This window comes from Entelurus aequoreus, linkage group LG01 (assembly GCF_033978785.1).
Source record: "Entelurus aequoreus isolate RoL-2023_Sb linkage group LG01, RoL_Eaeq_v1.1, whole genome shotgun sequence".
Taxonomy (NCBI): domain Eukaryota; kingdom Metazoa; phylum Chordata; class Actinopteri; order Syngnathiformes; family Syngnathidae; genus Entelurus; species Entelurus aequoreus.
The window spans coordinates 94007636-94026051 of NC_084731.1; the positions used below are offsets into that span (position 1 = coordinate 94007636).

At 37.1% G+C, this 18416-nt stretch overlaps 1 protein-coding gene across 2 annotated transcripts in view; it reads right to left on the reverse strand.

The window, feature by feature from the left end:
- The window catches only part of LOC133659759 (receptor tyrosine-protein kinase erbB-4-like), a 173896-nt gene that overhangs the window by 19963 nt on the left and 135517 nt on the right, over positions 1–18416 (reverse strand). The window contains exon 4 of one of the 2 annotated variants that reach the window (XM_062062473.1): positions 10613–10768. In XM_062062473.1, coding sequence (XP_061918457.1) covers positions 10613–10768 — 156 coding nt within the window. Of the gene's footprint in view, positions 1–10606; positions 10769–18416 lie in introns of both variants that reach the window. The other variant, XM_062062465.1, reaches the window with a different exon arrangement.

An 18416-nucleotide genomic window follows, 5' to 3' on the forward strand; every position in this document is an offset into this window, starting at 1 on the left:
TGCTGTTTTATTTTCAATGAAACAATAGAAAATACGTACTCATATAGTAGTACAGTTGGCACAGTACAGTAAACTGACTATTTAAACATTTAACATGTGACATTTCTAACCATTTTGAACAGAAATAGTTCATGCACATTCAGATAAATTCTTCAAAATTACAATAAAAAAATGTTATATATGTATATTTGCGCACTAATTGACTGAAAGAGCACGCACTTGGCGCAATGATGTCATGTTGTCGATGGAAAAATGCATTTTTAGACCATATGATTTGCCTGAGCGGCTAGGAGACCCCGAGAGTAACAAGCGGTTGCCTTGTTGCCTTTCCATTAAGAACAATAAATTAGTTTTTAGTATAATTTTGCTGGTTTCAAGAAATGCTTCAAGCGCATATCATTATGTCAAGATAATGGCACTAGCATTTATTTAATTTAAGATTATTTTTCTACATATTGAGCAAAAAGGTCTCTTCTTTTTTTTTTTTATACCAAGAAAAGTGCACTTGTTATTAGTGATAATATACTTATTTAAAGGTATTTTTGGGGTTCATTGAAGTTAGCTAATTTTACTTGTTTTGGAAAGTCTTGACAAGCCAAATTTTCTTGTTCTATTGGCAGATAATTTTGCTTAGTTCAAATAAAATACCCCTCATTTTTGTATTTTTTTTTCTTGTTTTTGAACACTGACTTTTTGCAGTGCAATGATAGTCACACACACACACTATCATTATGTCAAGATAATGGCACTAGCATTTACTTAATTTAAGAATATTTTTCAACATATTGAGCAAAAAGGTCTCTTCTTTTTTTTTATACCAAGGAGCGCCCTAAGTGGCTGATCCGTTGGCGGTCCCGTCTTTTAGCGGGATTGTGCCGAAAATGTAATTTCAGTTCTTATGTGTCTTGTACATGTTAAGAATGGACAAATTCTGCTCTGCTCTGCTCAGGAAAAGTGCACTTGTTATTAGTGATAATATACTTATTTTAAGGTATTTTGGGGTTCATTGAAGTTAGCTAATTTTACTTGTTTTGGAAAGTCTTGACAAGCCAAATTGTCTTGTTCTATTGGCAGATAATTTTGCTTAGTTCAAATAAAATACCCCTCATTTTTGTATTTTTTTTTCTTGTTTTTGAACACTGACTTTTTGCAGTGGAATGATAGTCACACACACACACACACACACACACACACACACACACACTATCATTATGTCAAGATAATGGCACTAGCATTTACTTAATTTCAAAATATTTTTCAACATATTGAGCAAAAAGGTCTCTTTTTTTCTACCAAGAAAAGTACACTTGTTATTAGTGAGAATATACTTATTTTAAAGGTATTTTTGGGTTCATTGAAGTTAGCTAATTTTACTTGTTTTGGAAAGTCTTGACAAGCCAAATTTTCTTGTTCTATTGGCAGATAATTTTGCTTAGTTCAAATAAAATACCCCTCATTTTTGCATTTTTTTTCGCCTTGTTTTTGAAAACTGACTTTTTGCAGTGTGGGCCAGGATAGGAACAAGAAGCCCTTCCTGGAGGAAATCAACGCATTAGAACGGTGGTTTTATTTCCATATTGAGTCGTTTGCAGCAAACATGGCCACTCATGCTTTGCTTGACAGGAACGATGCAGCATGACCAGATGACAACTTCACTTTTTTTTTGTTGTTGACAGGAATTGCCTGAACTTAAAAGACTTGCAGCTCGTAATGCTACTTTGACAAGAAAGGGAATCGGCAATGAGCCCATCAGGCGGGCCGGCAGGAAATGTGCTTGGCGCTTCTGACTGATGTTCTCTGGTCACCAAACAAAACTTGTTTTTTTCCTTTTCTTCACAAAGTCTTGTTGAGATCCTTTCAGCGTGTTTGATCAAAAGTAGAGCATTTTGCGTCTGTAAATGTTTTTAAAAAATGTGAAATTGTGAGTTGTTTTGCATGTAAATGCCTTGGGAAAAATCGTGATACTTACTGTTTTAACTAGGGATAAATGCTTTAAAATGTAATATCGGAAATTATCGGTATCGGTTTCAAAATTATCGGTATCGGTTTCAAAAAGTAAAATGTATGACTTTTTAAAAAGCCGCTGTGTACACGGACGTAGGGAGAAGTACAGAGCGGCAATAAACCTTAATGGCACTGCCTTTGCGTGCCGGCCCAGTCACATAATATCTATAGCTTTTCACACACACAATTGGATGCAAGGCATACTTGGTCAACAGCCATACAGGTCACACTGAGGGTGGCTGTCAAGACGGGGTTTTTTTTCGCAGCTTACTGCGAGGATTGTTCTCCCGGGATGCAATCGGACTATACTGGACAAGGCTTGAAGGTAGGAACATTATTTAATTATTCAAACTCAAAGTACTACAAAAAGCGCTCAAGGCGAAGACAAGCTTAACGCAGGAAACAAAAGCTAAGACTTAGCATAAACTATGGACATGAACCGTGAAACTAAAAACATGAAAAAAAACTCACTAAACAGTGGCTTGAAACAAATAGCAAGAACTATGGACATGAAACAAAAAGACTTACTGGACACGGCATGAATCGAACAGCATGAACTATGGCAAGAAAAGTCAAAGCAGAGCAATGTCGCCAGGCCGACTAACTGGCAACGTCAGGCTTAAATAGTAGTCTCCTCATTAGAACAGGTGCAGGTCCCCAACATATGAGACAGGTGAAAACGAATGAGTCGTCATGGTGACAAAACAAACAAGGAAGCGCAAACAGGAACTAAAAGAGTCCAGAAACTAACAAAAAATAACAAAACATAATCCAGACCACAGATCATGACAGTGGACGTATAAACAACTTTAACACTGTTACAAATATGCGCCACACTGTGAACCCACACCAGACAAGAATGACAAACACATTTCGGGAGAACATCCGCACCGTAACACAACATAAACACAACAGCACAAATACCCAGAACCCCTTGCAGCACTAACTCTTCCGGGATGCTACAATATACACCCACCCCAGTAAATGAACGAGTAGATCAGGGGTGTCCAAACTTTTTCCACTGAGGGCCGCACACGGAAAAATTAAAGCATGTGGGGGCCATTTTGATATTTTTCATTTTCAAACCATAACAAAATATTAGGGCTGCAACTAACGATTAATTTGATAATCGATTAATCTGTCGATTATTACTTCTATTAATCGATTAATAATCTGATAAAAGAGACAAAATACATTTGTATCCTATCCAGTATTTTATTGGAAAAAAAACAGCATACTGGCACATTACTTATTTTGATTATTGTTTCTCAGCTGTTTGTACATGTTGCAGTTCATAAATAAAGGTTTATTAAAAAAAAAAAAAAAAAAAAAAAAAAAATTATTAAAATAAATAAATAAAATAAATTCCTCTGCGCATGCGCATAGCATAGATCCAACGAATTGATGACTAAATTAATCGGCAACTATTTTAATAATCGATTTTAATCGATTTAATTGATTAGTTGTTGCAGCCCTACAAAATATATGCATTTTTAAATTTATTTTACCTTTAGGGATCATAAAGGGTCTCAGTCATTAAAATGTTAAAAATAAGTCACATTATAATTTTTTAAAATTATTTCACGCTTACAGTAAATCTCTATATCAACTTCAAGTTGATATAAAGTAATACAAATTTAAAAAAATGTTTTATGGCTTTTCTGTCAAAAACAACTTCGTTTTTTTTATAGTAAAACTGAAATAGGCAGTATTTTGTAATTAGAGCCCTTAAGAATCAATAATGCAGGACACCATTGATTTTAATTATTTCATATTTTTGAGTAATCACAGTGAAAAGATAAATAAAAAATCACTAAATATATTTGGGATCCAAAAGGTGCCCCACTCATAAAGTGATACATTTTTATTATTACTTTTGTTTTGTTTTACTTTCAACACTTAAGTTACGAGATCAACTTCAGATATATCTGTCCATTTTATGCTGGAACTATTATTTTGTTTGTTTTATGCGCTTTTGTCAAAGAAAAATTTGATGTTTTTATATGGCTACTACACAATTTATGCAATATTTATCACATAAAACATTTTAAAGTGAAATATTTGAAGTAATTGGAGCCCTGAAAATAATTCATTATAACATGGATTTTTTGTCATTATTATTTTTTTTTTTGGAGCAATGGCAAAAAAAGAAAAATGAAGAAAGACAAAAAAAACAAAACAGTGTCAACATTGCAACTTTTTCTCGTTAGATTTCACCTCATTCCACTTTTTTTGTTCTTTTTTATTTTTACAAAAGTATTTCCAGAATGTGTGGCGGGCCGGTAAACAATTAGCTGCGGGCCGCAAATGGCCCCCGGGCCGCACTTTGGACACACCTGGAGTAGATGAATAATTCATTTTCTACCAGTTGTCCTTAATAATTTTGACAAAATAATAGAAAGGAAAATGACATAATATGTTACTGCATATGTCAGCAGACTAATTGGAAGTCTTTGTTTGTTTACTTACTAATAAAATACAAGTTTTCTTGTATGTTCACTACTTTATTTAAAGGCCTACTGAAAGCCACTACTAGCGACCACGCAGTCTGATAGTTTATATATCAATGATGAAATCTTAACATTGCAACACATGCCAATACGGCCGGGTTAACTTATAAAGTGCAATTTTAAATTTCCCGCCACACTTACGGTTGAAAACGTCTATGTATGATGACGTATGCGCGTGACGTCACTAGTTAAACGGAAGTATTCGGACACATTGTATCCAATACAAACAGCTCTGTTTTCATCGCAAAATTCCACAGTATTCTGGACATCTGTGTTGGTGAATCTTTTGCAATTTGTTTAATAAACAATGGAGACTGCAAAGAAGAAAGTTGTAGGTGGGATCGGTGTATTAGCGGCTGGCTGCAGCAACACAACCAGGAGGACTTTGACTTGGATAGCAGACGCGCTATCCGACGCTAGCCGCCGACCGCATCCATGATCGGGTGAAGTCCTTTGTCGCGCCGTCGATCACTGGAACGCAGGTGAGCACGGGTGTTGATGAGCAGATGAGGGCTGGCGTAGTTGGAGCGCTAATGTTTTTAGCATAGCTCTGACGGGGTCCCGTAGCTAAGTTAGCTTCAATGGCGTCGTTAGCAACAGCATTGCTAGGCTTCGACAGGCGGCACAGCATTAACCGTGTGGTTACAGGTCCTGTGTTTGGTTCGGTGTCTCCTGATAGTAGTATTGTTGATCTGCTGTCTATCCTTCCAGTCAGGGGCTTATTTCTTTTTTTTCTATCTGCATTTAAGCACGATGCTATCACGTTAGCTCCGTAGCTAAAGTGCTTCGCCGATGTATTGTCGTGGAGATAAAAGTCACTGTGAATGTCCATTTCGCGTTCTCGACTCTCATTTTCAAGAGGATATAGTATCCGAGGTGGTTTAAAATACAAATCCGTGATCCACAATAGAAAAAGGAGAAAGTGTGGAATCCAATGAGCCCTTTTACCTAAGTTACGGTCAGAGCGAAAAAAGATACGTCCTGCACTGCACTCTAGTCCTTCACTCTCACGTTTCCTCATCCACAAATCTTTCATCCTGGCTCAAATTAATGGGGTATTCGTCGCTTTCTCGGTCCGAATCGCTCTCGCTGCTGGTATAAACAATGGGGAAATGTGAGGCGCCCTTCAACCTGCGACGTCACGCTACTTCCGGTACAGGCAAGGCTTTTTTTTTTATCAGCGACCAAAAGTTGCGAACTTTATCGTCGATGTTCTCTACTAAATCCTTTCAGCAAAAATATGGCAATATCGAGAAATTATCAAGTATGACACAGAGAATGGATCTGCTATCCCCGTTTAAATAAAAACATTTCACTTCAGTAGGCCTTTAAGGACAAACTTGCAGTAAGAAACATATGTTTAATGTACCCTAAGATATAATGCCATTTTTTGTGGCTCCCTTTATTTAGTACCGAAAAGTACCAAAAAGTACAAAAAAGGGACAATAATAATTTAAATTAACAATTTTAGAAAATGTATTAATAATTTTATGTCTTTTTTATGTTAGTATTTTTTAAAAACAAAACAAAAACAATGTATTTGTTTAAGAAGTCCACGCACCTAACTTTCTCCAGGAAAAAGCTTTGTTTCTTTTTTTCTTCAAGTCCGCCTTGTTTTCTTTTTTAAAAAGTCTCTCAGTCGTTGACCCTTGCTGTAGAAAAATGGCGGCGGCAAGCGCCTGCCAGCTTACGTACGCACGCCTCCTCGCAGTGAGTCCCGTGCGCCTCGCCGTATGACATTTCTCTGTATGATAAATGATTTAGCAACCATTATATTGGCAACGTGCTGACAAAAAGGAAACGGCCACGTGCCGTCCAACGTAGTTCATGAAGGATTGCGCAATCAGTGGGTAGGCTTGGCTCGCTTAGCTTCATCCCAGATTTTTCTCTATTTAATCAAGAAATGTGCAAATTTCAGCAATCTTTAATCAACACAACTGGACTCATACAGGAAATGCATATTTAGCGCCGCTTCATTAACACATTTTAATATTTATTAACATTATTCTTTTGAACCTTTCTTTAAACCTGCTCAGTGGCCTTGTGGTTAGAGTGTGTCCCCTGAGACTGGGAGGTTGTGAGTTCAAACCCTGGCTTAGTGTCAGGTTCAAACGCTGATGACATCTATTAAACAGACAAGAAGCAAGGAATCATGCAGAGACAGAGTTCAATTTAGCTCATGAGGAGAACGCATGGAGCTGCACACTTAGCCACAGTCTCGCCCTACGCTCTAAGGTACAGCGCCCGCGTCCCTCTATTTATTCAGGAGTTCCCTAGTCAACCTCACTGAGGCCGCCTCTAGAAGGAGTGGTCACATATATCATGCAAAGCAGGTCCAGTACGCACAATACGTGACGGAATGTGCTGGGGCCTTGTGATTTCGCCTTGTCTCTGATTTGTCTGCGTGCTGTCGTCTTATCTTCGTTGAAGTCCCCATACAAAGATAACATCTGCGGCTGAGGCCACCCCTCTGTCAAGAAGTTTTGTCCTTGCACAGATAGGAAAAATACAGCTTGAGCACAATAGCTAATAACTAAAGCAACGGACTTTAAGCATACTAAATTTGTGTGATAATATATATATATACATGATTATTCTAACATGGAGTCATCAAGGGTTGGAATTGGGGGTTAAATCACCAAAATGATTCCCGAGGGGAGCAGTGAGCAGCAGCGTGTGTCACGCTTGGGAATAATTTTTGGTGATTTAACCCCCAATTCCAACCCTTGATGCTGAGTGCCAGGAAGGGAGGCAATGGGTCCCATTTTTTTGTAGTCGAACTCACAACCTCCCAGTCTCAGGAAGTCTGGGGAGAAGGTGTAAATCTCGCGCCAGGCCGTACCCATATCCGCAGCAGGTCTCCAAGGTGAACAGCCTCTGGCATGTTTTCTGGTCGAGCTTACAGCACCTGGTATTCCCAGGCGGTCTCCCATCCAAGTACTAACCAGGCCCGAGCTTACGAGATCTGACGAGATCGGGCGTGCTCGGGCTAGTATGGCCGTAAGTCAGTTCATGTTCATAGACTTAGATCGGTCGAGCGGCCGGCGCCAAAACATCTCTTCGAAGACAAACCAAACAGTCCAGTTGCGATCGATTGAATGCCCTGAGATGTCCTAAATCCTAAACTTTGTTTGGCTTAGGATTTGAGGTTTGAGCACCGCTGCTGCTCACTGCTCCCCTCACCTCCCAGGGGGTGGAACAGGGGGATGGGTCAAATGCAGAGGTTAATTTCACCACACCTAGTGTGTGTGTGAGTATCAGTGGTACTTTATAGGGATGTCCGATAATATCGCACTGCCGATATTATCGGCCGATAAATGCTTTAAAATGTAATATTGGAAATTATCGGTATCGGTTTCATAATTAACGGTATCGGTTTCAAAAAGTAAAATGTATGACTTTTTAAAACTCCGCTGTGTACACGGACGTAGGGAGGAAGTACAGAGTGCCAATAAACCTTAAAGGCACTGCCAGTCACATAATATCTACGGTTTTTCACACACATAAGTGAATGCAAGGCATACTTGGTCAACAGCCATACAGGTCACAGTGATGCCGTATAAACAACTTTAACACTGTTACAAATATGCACCACACTGTGAACCCACACCAGACAAGAATGAAAAACACATTTCGGGAGAACATCCGCACCGTAACACAACATAAACACAACAGAATAAATACCCAGAACCCCTTGCAGCACTAACTCTTCCGGGACGCTACAATATACACCCAAACCCCCCCCCCCCCGCCCACCTCAACCTCCTCATGCTCTCTCAGGGAGAGCATGTCCCAATCTCCAAGCTGCTGTTTTGAGGCATGTTAAAGAAAATAATGCACTTTGTGACTTCAATAATAAATATGGCAGTGCCATGTTGGCATTTTTTTTCCATAACTTGAGTTGATTTATTTTTGGAAAACCTTGTTACATTGTTTAATGCATCCAGCGGGGCATCACAACAAAATTAGGCATAATAATGTGTTAATTCCACGACTGTATATATCGGTATCGGGTTGATATCGGTATCTGTAATTAAGAGTTGGACAATATCGGAATATCGGTAAAAAAGCCATTATCGGACATCTCTAGTACTTTAACTTTAACTTAAGTGTTTCATGGTAGGTGAGCCTCCCACAATCTCACATCACTAGTGGACAAATGCAAATGGAGGTATTTCCCATGTACTGCACTGCAAAAACTGAAATCTAAGTAAGATGAAATATCTCAAATAAGGGTGATATTTGCTTATTTTCTGTATGATAAGATAATTCTTCTCACTAAGCAGATTTTATGTTAGAGTGTTTTACTTGTTTTAAGGGTTTTGGCCCTAAATGATCTCAGTAAGATATTACAGCTTGTTGCTGAGATTGTATGACCTATATTGAGTAAAACATGCTTGAAACTAGAATATCAAGTGTTGCAAAGCTGTGTCATCAACACTCACAAGTATAAAACTCCTTTTTTAAAGTAATCATTTCTTATTTCAAGCATGAAAAAAAAAAATCATGATGCCGAGCGCATATCATTATGTCAAGATAATGGCACTAGCATTTACTTCATTTAACAGTATTGAGCAAAAAAGGTCTAATTTTTTTTTCTACCAAGAAAAGTGCACTTATTAGTGAGAATTAGGGATGTCCGATAATGGCTTTTTGCCGATATCCGATATTCCGATATTGTCCAACTCTTTAATTACCGATACCGATATCAACCGATACCGATATCAACCGATACTGATATCAACCGATACCGATATCAACCGATATATACAGTCGTGGAATTAACACATCATTATGTCTAATTTGGACAACCAGGTATGGTGAAGATAAGGTACTTTAAAAAAAATAAAATAAAATAAAATAACATAAATAAATTAAAAACATTTTCTTGAATAAAAAAGAAAGTAAAACAATATAAAAACAGTTACATAGAAACTAGTAATTAATGAAAATGAGTTACATTAACTGTTAAAGGTTAGTACTATTAGTGGACCAGCAGCACGCACAATCATGTGTGCTTACGGACTGTATCCCTTGCAGACTGTATTGATATATATTCATATATAATGTAGGAACCAGAATATTAATAACAGAAAGAAACAACCCTTTTGTGTGAATGAGGAGGGAGGTTTTTTGGGTTGGTGCATTAATTGTAAGTGTATCTTGTGTTTTTTTATGTTGATTTAATAAAAAAAAAAAAAAAAAAAAAACAACAAAAAAACGATACCGATAATAAAAAAAACGATAATTTCCGATATTACATTTTAACGCATTTATCGTTGGATGTCCGATATTATCGGACATCCACCATGAGGTGGCGACTTGTCCAGGGTGTACCCCGCCTTCCGCCCGATTGTAGCTGAGATAGGCTCCGGCACCCCCGCGACCCCGAAGGGAATAAGCGGTAGAAAATGGATGGATGGATACTTATTTTAAGGTATTTTCTACCAAGAAAAGGGCACTTGTTATTAGTGAGAATATACTTATTTTAAGGTATTTTGGGGTTCATTGAGGTTAGCTAATTTGACTTGTTTTGGAAAGTCTTGACAAGCCAAATTTTCTTGTTCTATTGGCAGATAATTTTGCTTAGTTCAATTAAAATACCCCTCATTTTTGTATTTTTTTTTCTTGTTTTTGAACACTGACTTTTTGCAGTGTGTGACGACATACACATTACTGTCAAATGCTCATTCCAAAATCGCGTTAAAATCTGACGATTACAGAAAGATGTGTCTTCTTTTAATGTGATCACTGTGTATCATCTAATACATTTTTGGAATGAAAACAAAATCCAGGCTAATGTATCAAAAAATGTTCACAGATCGTTGAACACAAATCAGGAAAGCTCCACTAATGAAAACGTAGGTTCCTTTGACAGAGGTGATGCATCACCTCTGAGATGAACACTCGGTAGGATTTTGTTATACTTTCTCCGCCCGACAATGCTTCTTTCTGCGAGGTTCCTCGGTCACCGCCGTTGACCTTTTGCTTTTATTACTTTTGGCTGGCGGTATTTACCTCCTTTGTCAAACGTTTTGTACGTGACCTGTGTGTAGACGTGTGCAGGATAAAGGTAAGCACAACAGACTTACACCGACCTTGCCCCCGTCTGCGTTGTACTCCTTCTCGTCGGCGTCCAGCAGCCGCGCCAGGCCGAAGTCGGTGATCTTGATGTGATTGGCCGACTTCACCAGCACATTGCGGGCGGCCAAATCCCTATGGACCAGGCGCCTTTCTTCCAGGTACATCATCCCCTGTGGGAGACAAGAAACCATTTGGAATCCTCAAGGAGAGAACGTGTCCTGTTCAGACCAATACTACTTTGTCATGTCTGGTACTGATAACCACACAAACCTTCCTTTCTCCTTATCTTGCAATACTGTGTATGCTAAATGTAAATATTAACAAAAACACCATGTTTACACTGTGCAGCAAATACTGTACTCCTCCTGGAGGAAGAAATAATATTGCCCACAACATGAGTCACACTGCAAAAACTGAACTCTAAGTAAGATGAAATATCTCAAATAAGGGTGATATTTGCTTATTTTCTGTCTGATAAGATAATTCTTCTCACTAAGCAGATTTTATGTTAGAGTGTTTTACTTGTTTTAAGGGTTTTGGTCCTAAATGATCTCAGTAAGATATTACAGCTTGTTGCTGAGATTTGATGACCTATATTGAGTAAAACATGCTTGAAACTAGAATATCAACTGTTGCAAAGCTGTGTCATCAACACTCACAAGTAGAGATGTCCGATAATATCGGTCTGCCGATATTATCGGCCGATAAATGCGTTAAAATGTAATATCGGAAATTATCGGTATCGGTTTTTTTTATTATCAGTATCAGTATTTTTTATATATTTTTAATTTTTTTATTAAATCCACATAAAAAACACAAGATACACTTACAATTAGTGCACCAACCCAAAAAACCTCCCTCCCCCATTCACACTCATTCACACAAAAGGGTTGTTTCTTTCTGTTATTAATATTCTGGTTCCTACATTATATATCAATATATATCAATACAGTCTGCAAGGGATACAGTCCGTAAGCACACATGATTGTGCGTGCTGCTGGTCCACTAATAGTACTAACCTTTAACAGTTAATTTTACACATTTTCATTCATTACTAGTTTCTATGTATCTGTTTTTATATTGTTTTACTTTCTTTTTCATTCAAGAAAATGTTTTTAATTTATTTATCTTATTTTATTTGATTCATTTTTTTAAAAAGTACCTTATCTTCACCATACCTGGTTGTCCAAATTAGGCATAATAATGTGTTAATTCCACGACTGTATGTATCGGTTGATATCGGTATCGGTTGATATCGGTATCGGTAATTAAAGAGTTGGACAATATCGGCATATCGGATATCGGCAAAAAGCCATTATCGGACATCCCTACTCACAAGTATTAAACTACTTTTTTAAAGTAATAATTTCTTATTTCAAGCATGAAAAAAAAACCCCATGACTTTGACACAATTGTGTCTCATATTGAAACATATGACAGCCAAATGGACTTTGCTGTTTTAGAAAATACGTACTCATATAGTAGTACAGTTGTTATTCGTGAGAATATACTTATTTTAAGGTATTTTTGGGTTACCGTATTTCCTTGAATTGGCGCAGGGAATATAGTATTCGCACGTCTAGAATTACTGCCGGGTCAAACTCGTTTCTCAAAATAATTAACGCATGCTTGGCCTTATCGCCGGTTTATTATTGAAGCCGGATCAAATTCGTTTCGCAAAATATTAATTTTATTATCGCATGTCTATAATTTTCACCGGGTCAAACTCGTTTCGCAAAATATTTAGCATATGTCTAGAACTTCCACCGGGTCAAATTCGTTACGTCACGAGTGACGCATCTGTCCTCATTTTCAAAATGGAGGAAGCTGCTTTCAGTAGTTTACAATCGCACAAAGGAAAAAAGATAAAGAGCTTTTCAGTAGGATTTAAGGTCCAAGCTATTGAATACCGGTACAGTATGCTAAAGAGAACAGTAAGCAGCTATGTTTTATTAATATACCGTAGCTGCGTGTGTCAAATACTGTATAAGTCACTAAATGACTCCCGCCTCCTGGTGGTAGAGGGCGCTGCCGCGCTAGTGATCCTTCTTGCGACTTCCGGTACTGCAGAAGAAGTGAACACACGCAGCAAGAGATTTTTTTTCTTCTAACATGGAGGATTACATACCGGTATCTAAAATAAAACAGTTTTCTAAACTGGACTTTCAATGGAAGCAGGAGGTAATAATTAAAGGAATATCTCCATCGAGACAGAGACTTTTAAAACGGAAAAAAGAAAATAATGAAGACTTCTATAAACAAGTTATCGATGCTTTTGGTCAGAAGGAGCTGCAAATGGACTCCATTTATAAGTACAGGTAAGACCATAATAACGTTTTTTTTAATAAAATGTGGTTTTCATGATGTTATGCTTACATCACACTCAAAGCGCACGTCTAAATTTTATGGATTCCTCTTGGTAAACGCCGGAGTGAGAAGAGGTTTTAAAATAATTACCGCATGCACGGCCATCCCGCCGGTTTCCGGTAAACGCAGGAGTGACAGGAGGTTTTAAATTAATTAACGCCCCTGCAGCTATTCAAGGAAATACGGTAATTGTAGGGCTGCAACTAACAACTAATTTGATAATCGATTAATCTGTCGATTATTACTTTGATTAATCGATTAATAATCGGATAAAAGAGACAAACTACATTTCTATCCTTTCCGGTATTTTATTGAAAAAAATAGCATACTGGCACCATACTTATTTTGATTATTGTTTCTCGGCTGTTTGTAAATGTTGCAGTTTATAAGTAAAAGGTTTATTTAAAAAAAAAAAAGTAGCCTCTGCGCATGTGCATAGCATAGATCCAACGAATCGATGACTAAATTAATCGCCAACTATTTTTAGAATCGATTTTAATCGATTAGTTGTTGCAGCCCTAGTTAATTGAGGTTAGCTAATTTGACTTGTTTTGGAAAGTCTTGACAAGCCAAATGTTCTTTTTCTATTGGCAGATCATTTTGCTTAGTTCAAATAAAATACCCCTAATTTTAGTATTTTTTTTCCTTGTTTTTGAACACTGACTTTTTGCAGTGCACGTTGCGAGCTATTGTGTTGATGTCAAGACTTGGCGTGGTTGGTTCTCCCAGAAGGCAACGGAAAATTGGCGCGTGCGAGGCGTGAATTTAAATACATGTTTATTTAACAATAAAAAAGGAATAAACAAAAGGCGCTCACAGTGGAGGTAGAACACTTGGCCATACAAGAGCAGCATGGATCATGAGCGTGAACAGAGTGGCAGGAGTGTGAATGTGATGTCGCCAGGACGAACAACAGAAACAGAAAAGCTTATATAGTGACATGATCAGTGAAAACAGGTGCGTGACTGATGTCTGATGCAGTAAATTTGGTATCAGACTGATCCCGACCATCACTATATACTAGGGTTGTACGGTATACCGGTATTAGTATAGTACCCGCGATACTAATGAATAATATTCGGTACTATACCACCTCTGAAAAGTACCACGCCCGCCGCGCCCCCCGTCATCGTCACGTCATGACATTGCTGGTTTACGAGCAGACGAGCATGTTCGGCGGCGCACGATCACGAAGTACTTACAAGCAGACACAGCGTGTAGACAGAAAAGGGAGAACGGACGCATTTTGACTTAAAAAATAAAGATAAAGGTGAAGTTATAACACTGAAACGCCCTCAGGAAGAGATGCTTTAAGACATGGCTAGCTAAATCACTAATCCTCGTCTCCATGGCGACAAATAAAGTACGTTTCTTATAAGTATCATCCCTGCAAGACGAGGAATAGCTAAACATGCTTCACTACACATCGCAGCTTGCTGGCGTCAAAATGTAAACAAACGCCATTGATGGATCTACACCTCACATCCACTGTAATGATACCAAGTACAGGAGCCTATTTAGTTGATACTACTATGATCACGTCGATATTTTTTGGCATCACTGTCATGTCTGTTGATCATGTTTTTGTTTTGGCCATGTGTTGTTTGTTTTTTGGACTCTTTTTAGTTCCTGGTTGCACTTCCTTGTTTGTTTGTTTCCATAGCAACTCATTAGTTTTCACCTGTCTTGTCACGCACCTGTTTCACGTTTTGAGTCACGCACCCGTTTTCACTGATCATGTCACTATTTAAATCTGTCTGTTTCTGTTGTTCGTGCTGGCGACCTCACACTTTTTCATCACTCTGATTCATGTCATGTTCACAGTTCTTTGCCAAGTAAGTTTTTGTTTATTAATGCCACAGTTTGTGTTTTTGTTTTATTGTTCATAGTTTCTGCCTTTGTGCAAGTTTTGTTTATACCCAAGATTTGTATTTCCGCCTTTGTGCGCGCCTTTTGTTTGCTTCCCTTTTTTGTAGTTTATTAGTGTTAAAATAAATAATGTATTTAAATTCACGTCTTGCACGCGCCAATTTTCCATTGCCTTCTGGAGAAACACAACCCGAGAACCGAGTCCTGACAATCACAACTAGGGATGTCCGATAATATTGGCGGTCCGATATTATCGGCCGATAAATGCTTTAAAATGTAATATCGGAAATAATCGGTTTCAAAATTATCGGTATCGGTTTCAAAAAGTAAAATGTATAACTTTTTAAAACGGCGCTGTGTACGCGGACGTAGGGAGAAGTACAGAGCGCCAATAAACCTTAAAGGCACTGCCTTTGCGTGCCGGCCCAGTCACATAATATCTACGGCTTTTCACACACACAAGTGAATGCAAGGCATACTTGGTCAACAGCCATACAGGTCACACTGAGGGTGCCCGTATAAACAACTTTAACACTGTTACAAATATGCGCCACACTGTGAACCCACACCAAACAGGAATGACAAACACATTTCGGGAGAACATCCGCACCGTAACACAACATAAACACAACAGAACAAATACCCAGAACCCCTTGCAGCACTAACTCTCCCGGGACGCTACAATATACACCCCCCGCTACCCCCTACCCCCCAACCCCGCCCACCTCAACCTCCTCATGCTCTCTTAGGGAGAGCATGTCCCAAATTCCAAGCTGCTGTTTTGAGGCATGTTAAAAAAAATAATGCACTTTGTGACTTCAATAATAAATATGGCAGTGCCATGTTGGCATTTTTTTCCATAACTTGATTTGATTTTAGAAAACCTTGTTACATTGTTTAATGCATCCAGCGGGGCATCACAACAAAATTAGGCATAATAATGTGTTAATTCCACGACTGTATATATCGGTGTCGGTTGATATCGGAATCGGTAATTAAGAGTTGGACAATATCGGAATATCAGATATCGGCAAAAAAGCCATTATCGGACATCTCTAGTCATTAGTATTAGCTAATATGCTAACCCACTGTACGAGTGTCGGTAATAGTATTATCATCTTACAATGGCATTCTTTTTGTGTTATTTCAGTTTCACAAATTCCTCTGAAAATTCACCAAGACGTCAACGCGGAGTTATTGAGTCTGTTTAGCAGCTAGTCTGCCACGGCGATGACTTCTGTTTTGTTTGATTAGCCCTTTTACTGCTGTGTTACAGACACCGTTTGGAAACAAGTAAGGTGTGTAAATAAATATGTATAAAATATTTATGTGTAAATAACTAATTCCACAACGTATATACGAGTGACTTATAGTCCGGTGCGGCTTGTATCCTGGTGCACTCTATTGTCCGGTTAATACGGTGCATTATCAGTTGCACATGTGACTGTGGCGCAAAATGTACACAGAATTTTCCCCAAATCATATCCATTTGCATTTTTTTCCCCATAACTTCAGTTGATTTATTTTGGAAAACCTTGTTACATTGTTTAATGCATCCAGCGGGGCATCACAACAAAATTAGGCATAATAATGTGTTAATTCCACAACTGTATATATCGGTATCGGTTGATATCGGAATCGGTTATTAAGAGTTGGGAAATATCGGAATATCGGATATCGGCAAAAAAGCCATTATCGGACATCTCTAATCACGACATCTTCTTTCATTTTTTATATTATGTTTATAAACTCAGGAAATATGTCCCTGGACACATGAGGACTTTCAATGTGACCAATGTATGATCCTGTAACTACTTGGTATCGGATTGATACCCAAATGTGTGGGATCATCCAAAACTAATGTAAAGTATCAAACAACAGAAGAATAAGTGATTATTAAATTTTAACTGAAGTGTAGATAGAACATGTTAAAAGAGAAAGTAAGCAGATATTAACCGTAAATGAACAAGTAGATTCATAATTCATTTTCTACCACTTGTCTTTAATAATTTTGACAAAATAATAGAATGGAAAATGACAAAATATTTTACTGCATACGTCAGCATACTAATTAAGAGCCTTTGTTTGCTTACTTACTACTAAAAGACAAGTTGTCTCGTATGTTCACTATTTTATTTAAGGACAAACTTGCAATAATAAACATATGTTTAATGTACCCTAAGATTTTTTGTTAAAATAAAGCCAATAATGCAATTTTTTGTGATCCCCTTTATTTAGAAAAGTACAGAAAAGTATCGAAAAATTTTTGGTACCGGTACCAAAACTATTGGTATCGGGACAACACTACTATATACAACACAGTTAAGCGGAAACAATTTGCATTGTCAAAAAGGGTACCGATGTAAGTCTGAGGAATTCAAAGCAGGCATTTTCAATGCAACTTGTTCATATTCTAGTGTCGCTGGAAAGATGATGTTTCCCACCATGCCTTCTTTTTGGTAATATTTGCCATAGTAACACGTTTGTTGGCGCAGGCGTTTGGTAATGTACCAAAGATTTACATTTTGCAAACTTCTCCATCTACGAACCACAGACTGAACCCATTATGTGCCTTGTAACACCGCCATTTTGTGCCTGGCACCACAGCCATTGTGGGCAGGACGATCGATCTCCGGTGCTCATTCAGTCCGTCAGCAGAGCAGTCTTGTCGTTAGCTACAGCGCTAAGTGCGACTTTGTGTAATATTTTAAAGTGTTTTTTTAAGCTTTTTGAAACATTCAGGAAGTATGCACAGCGTTGCCAACACGGCCTTTCCTTATCTCCCCCTTTCTTCTGCTGCACACCGAGAAGATTAACAAACAAGGTAAAGTGGATTTAGTTGTTTTTTTCATTCCTAATCATTGTAGCGACCTGGCTGTTAAAGATAAGGAGTTTTGTGATATCAAACTGTGGGCGCACCACAGTGCTAGTGACAGTGTGTGTGTGTGTTAGCAGGGCAGCTGTCAATGAGGACAGTTCAGGTTAGTTGTTGTTGTTTTGACTTTGTTATTGAACAGGGAGCTGGCCCTTCACCCCATTGTAGTGTTGTCCCGATAGCAAAATGTATTTCGATACTTTTGAACGGTAGTGTATATATATATATATATATTTATATATATATATATATATATACATATACATATATATATATATATATATATATATATATATATATATATATATATATATATATATATATATATATATATATATATATATATACATATATATATACATATATATATATATATATATATATATATATATATATATATATATATATATATATATATATATATATATATATACATATATATACATATATATATATATATATATATATATACATATATATATACATATATATATGTATATATATATACATATATATATATATATATATATATATATATATATACATATATATATATATATACATATATATACATATATATATATATATATATATATATATATACATATATATATACATATATATATGTATATATATATACATATATATATATATATATATATATATATATATATATATATATATATATATATATATATATATATATA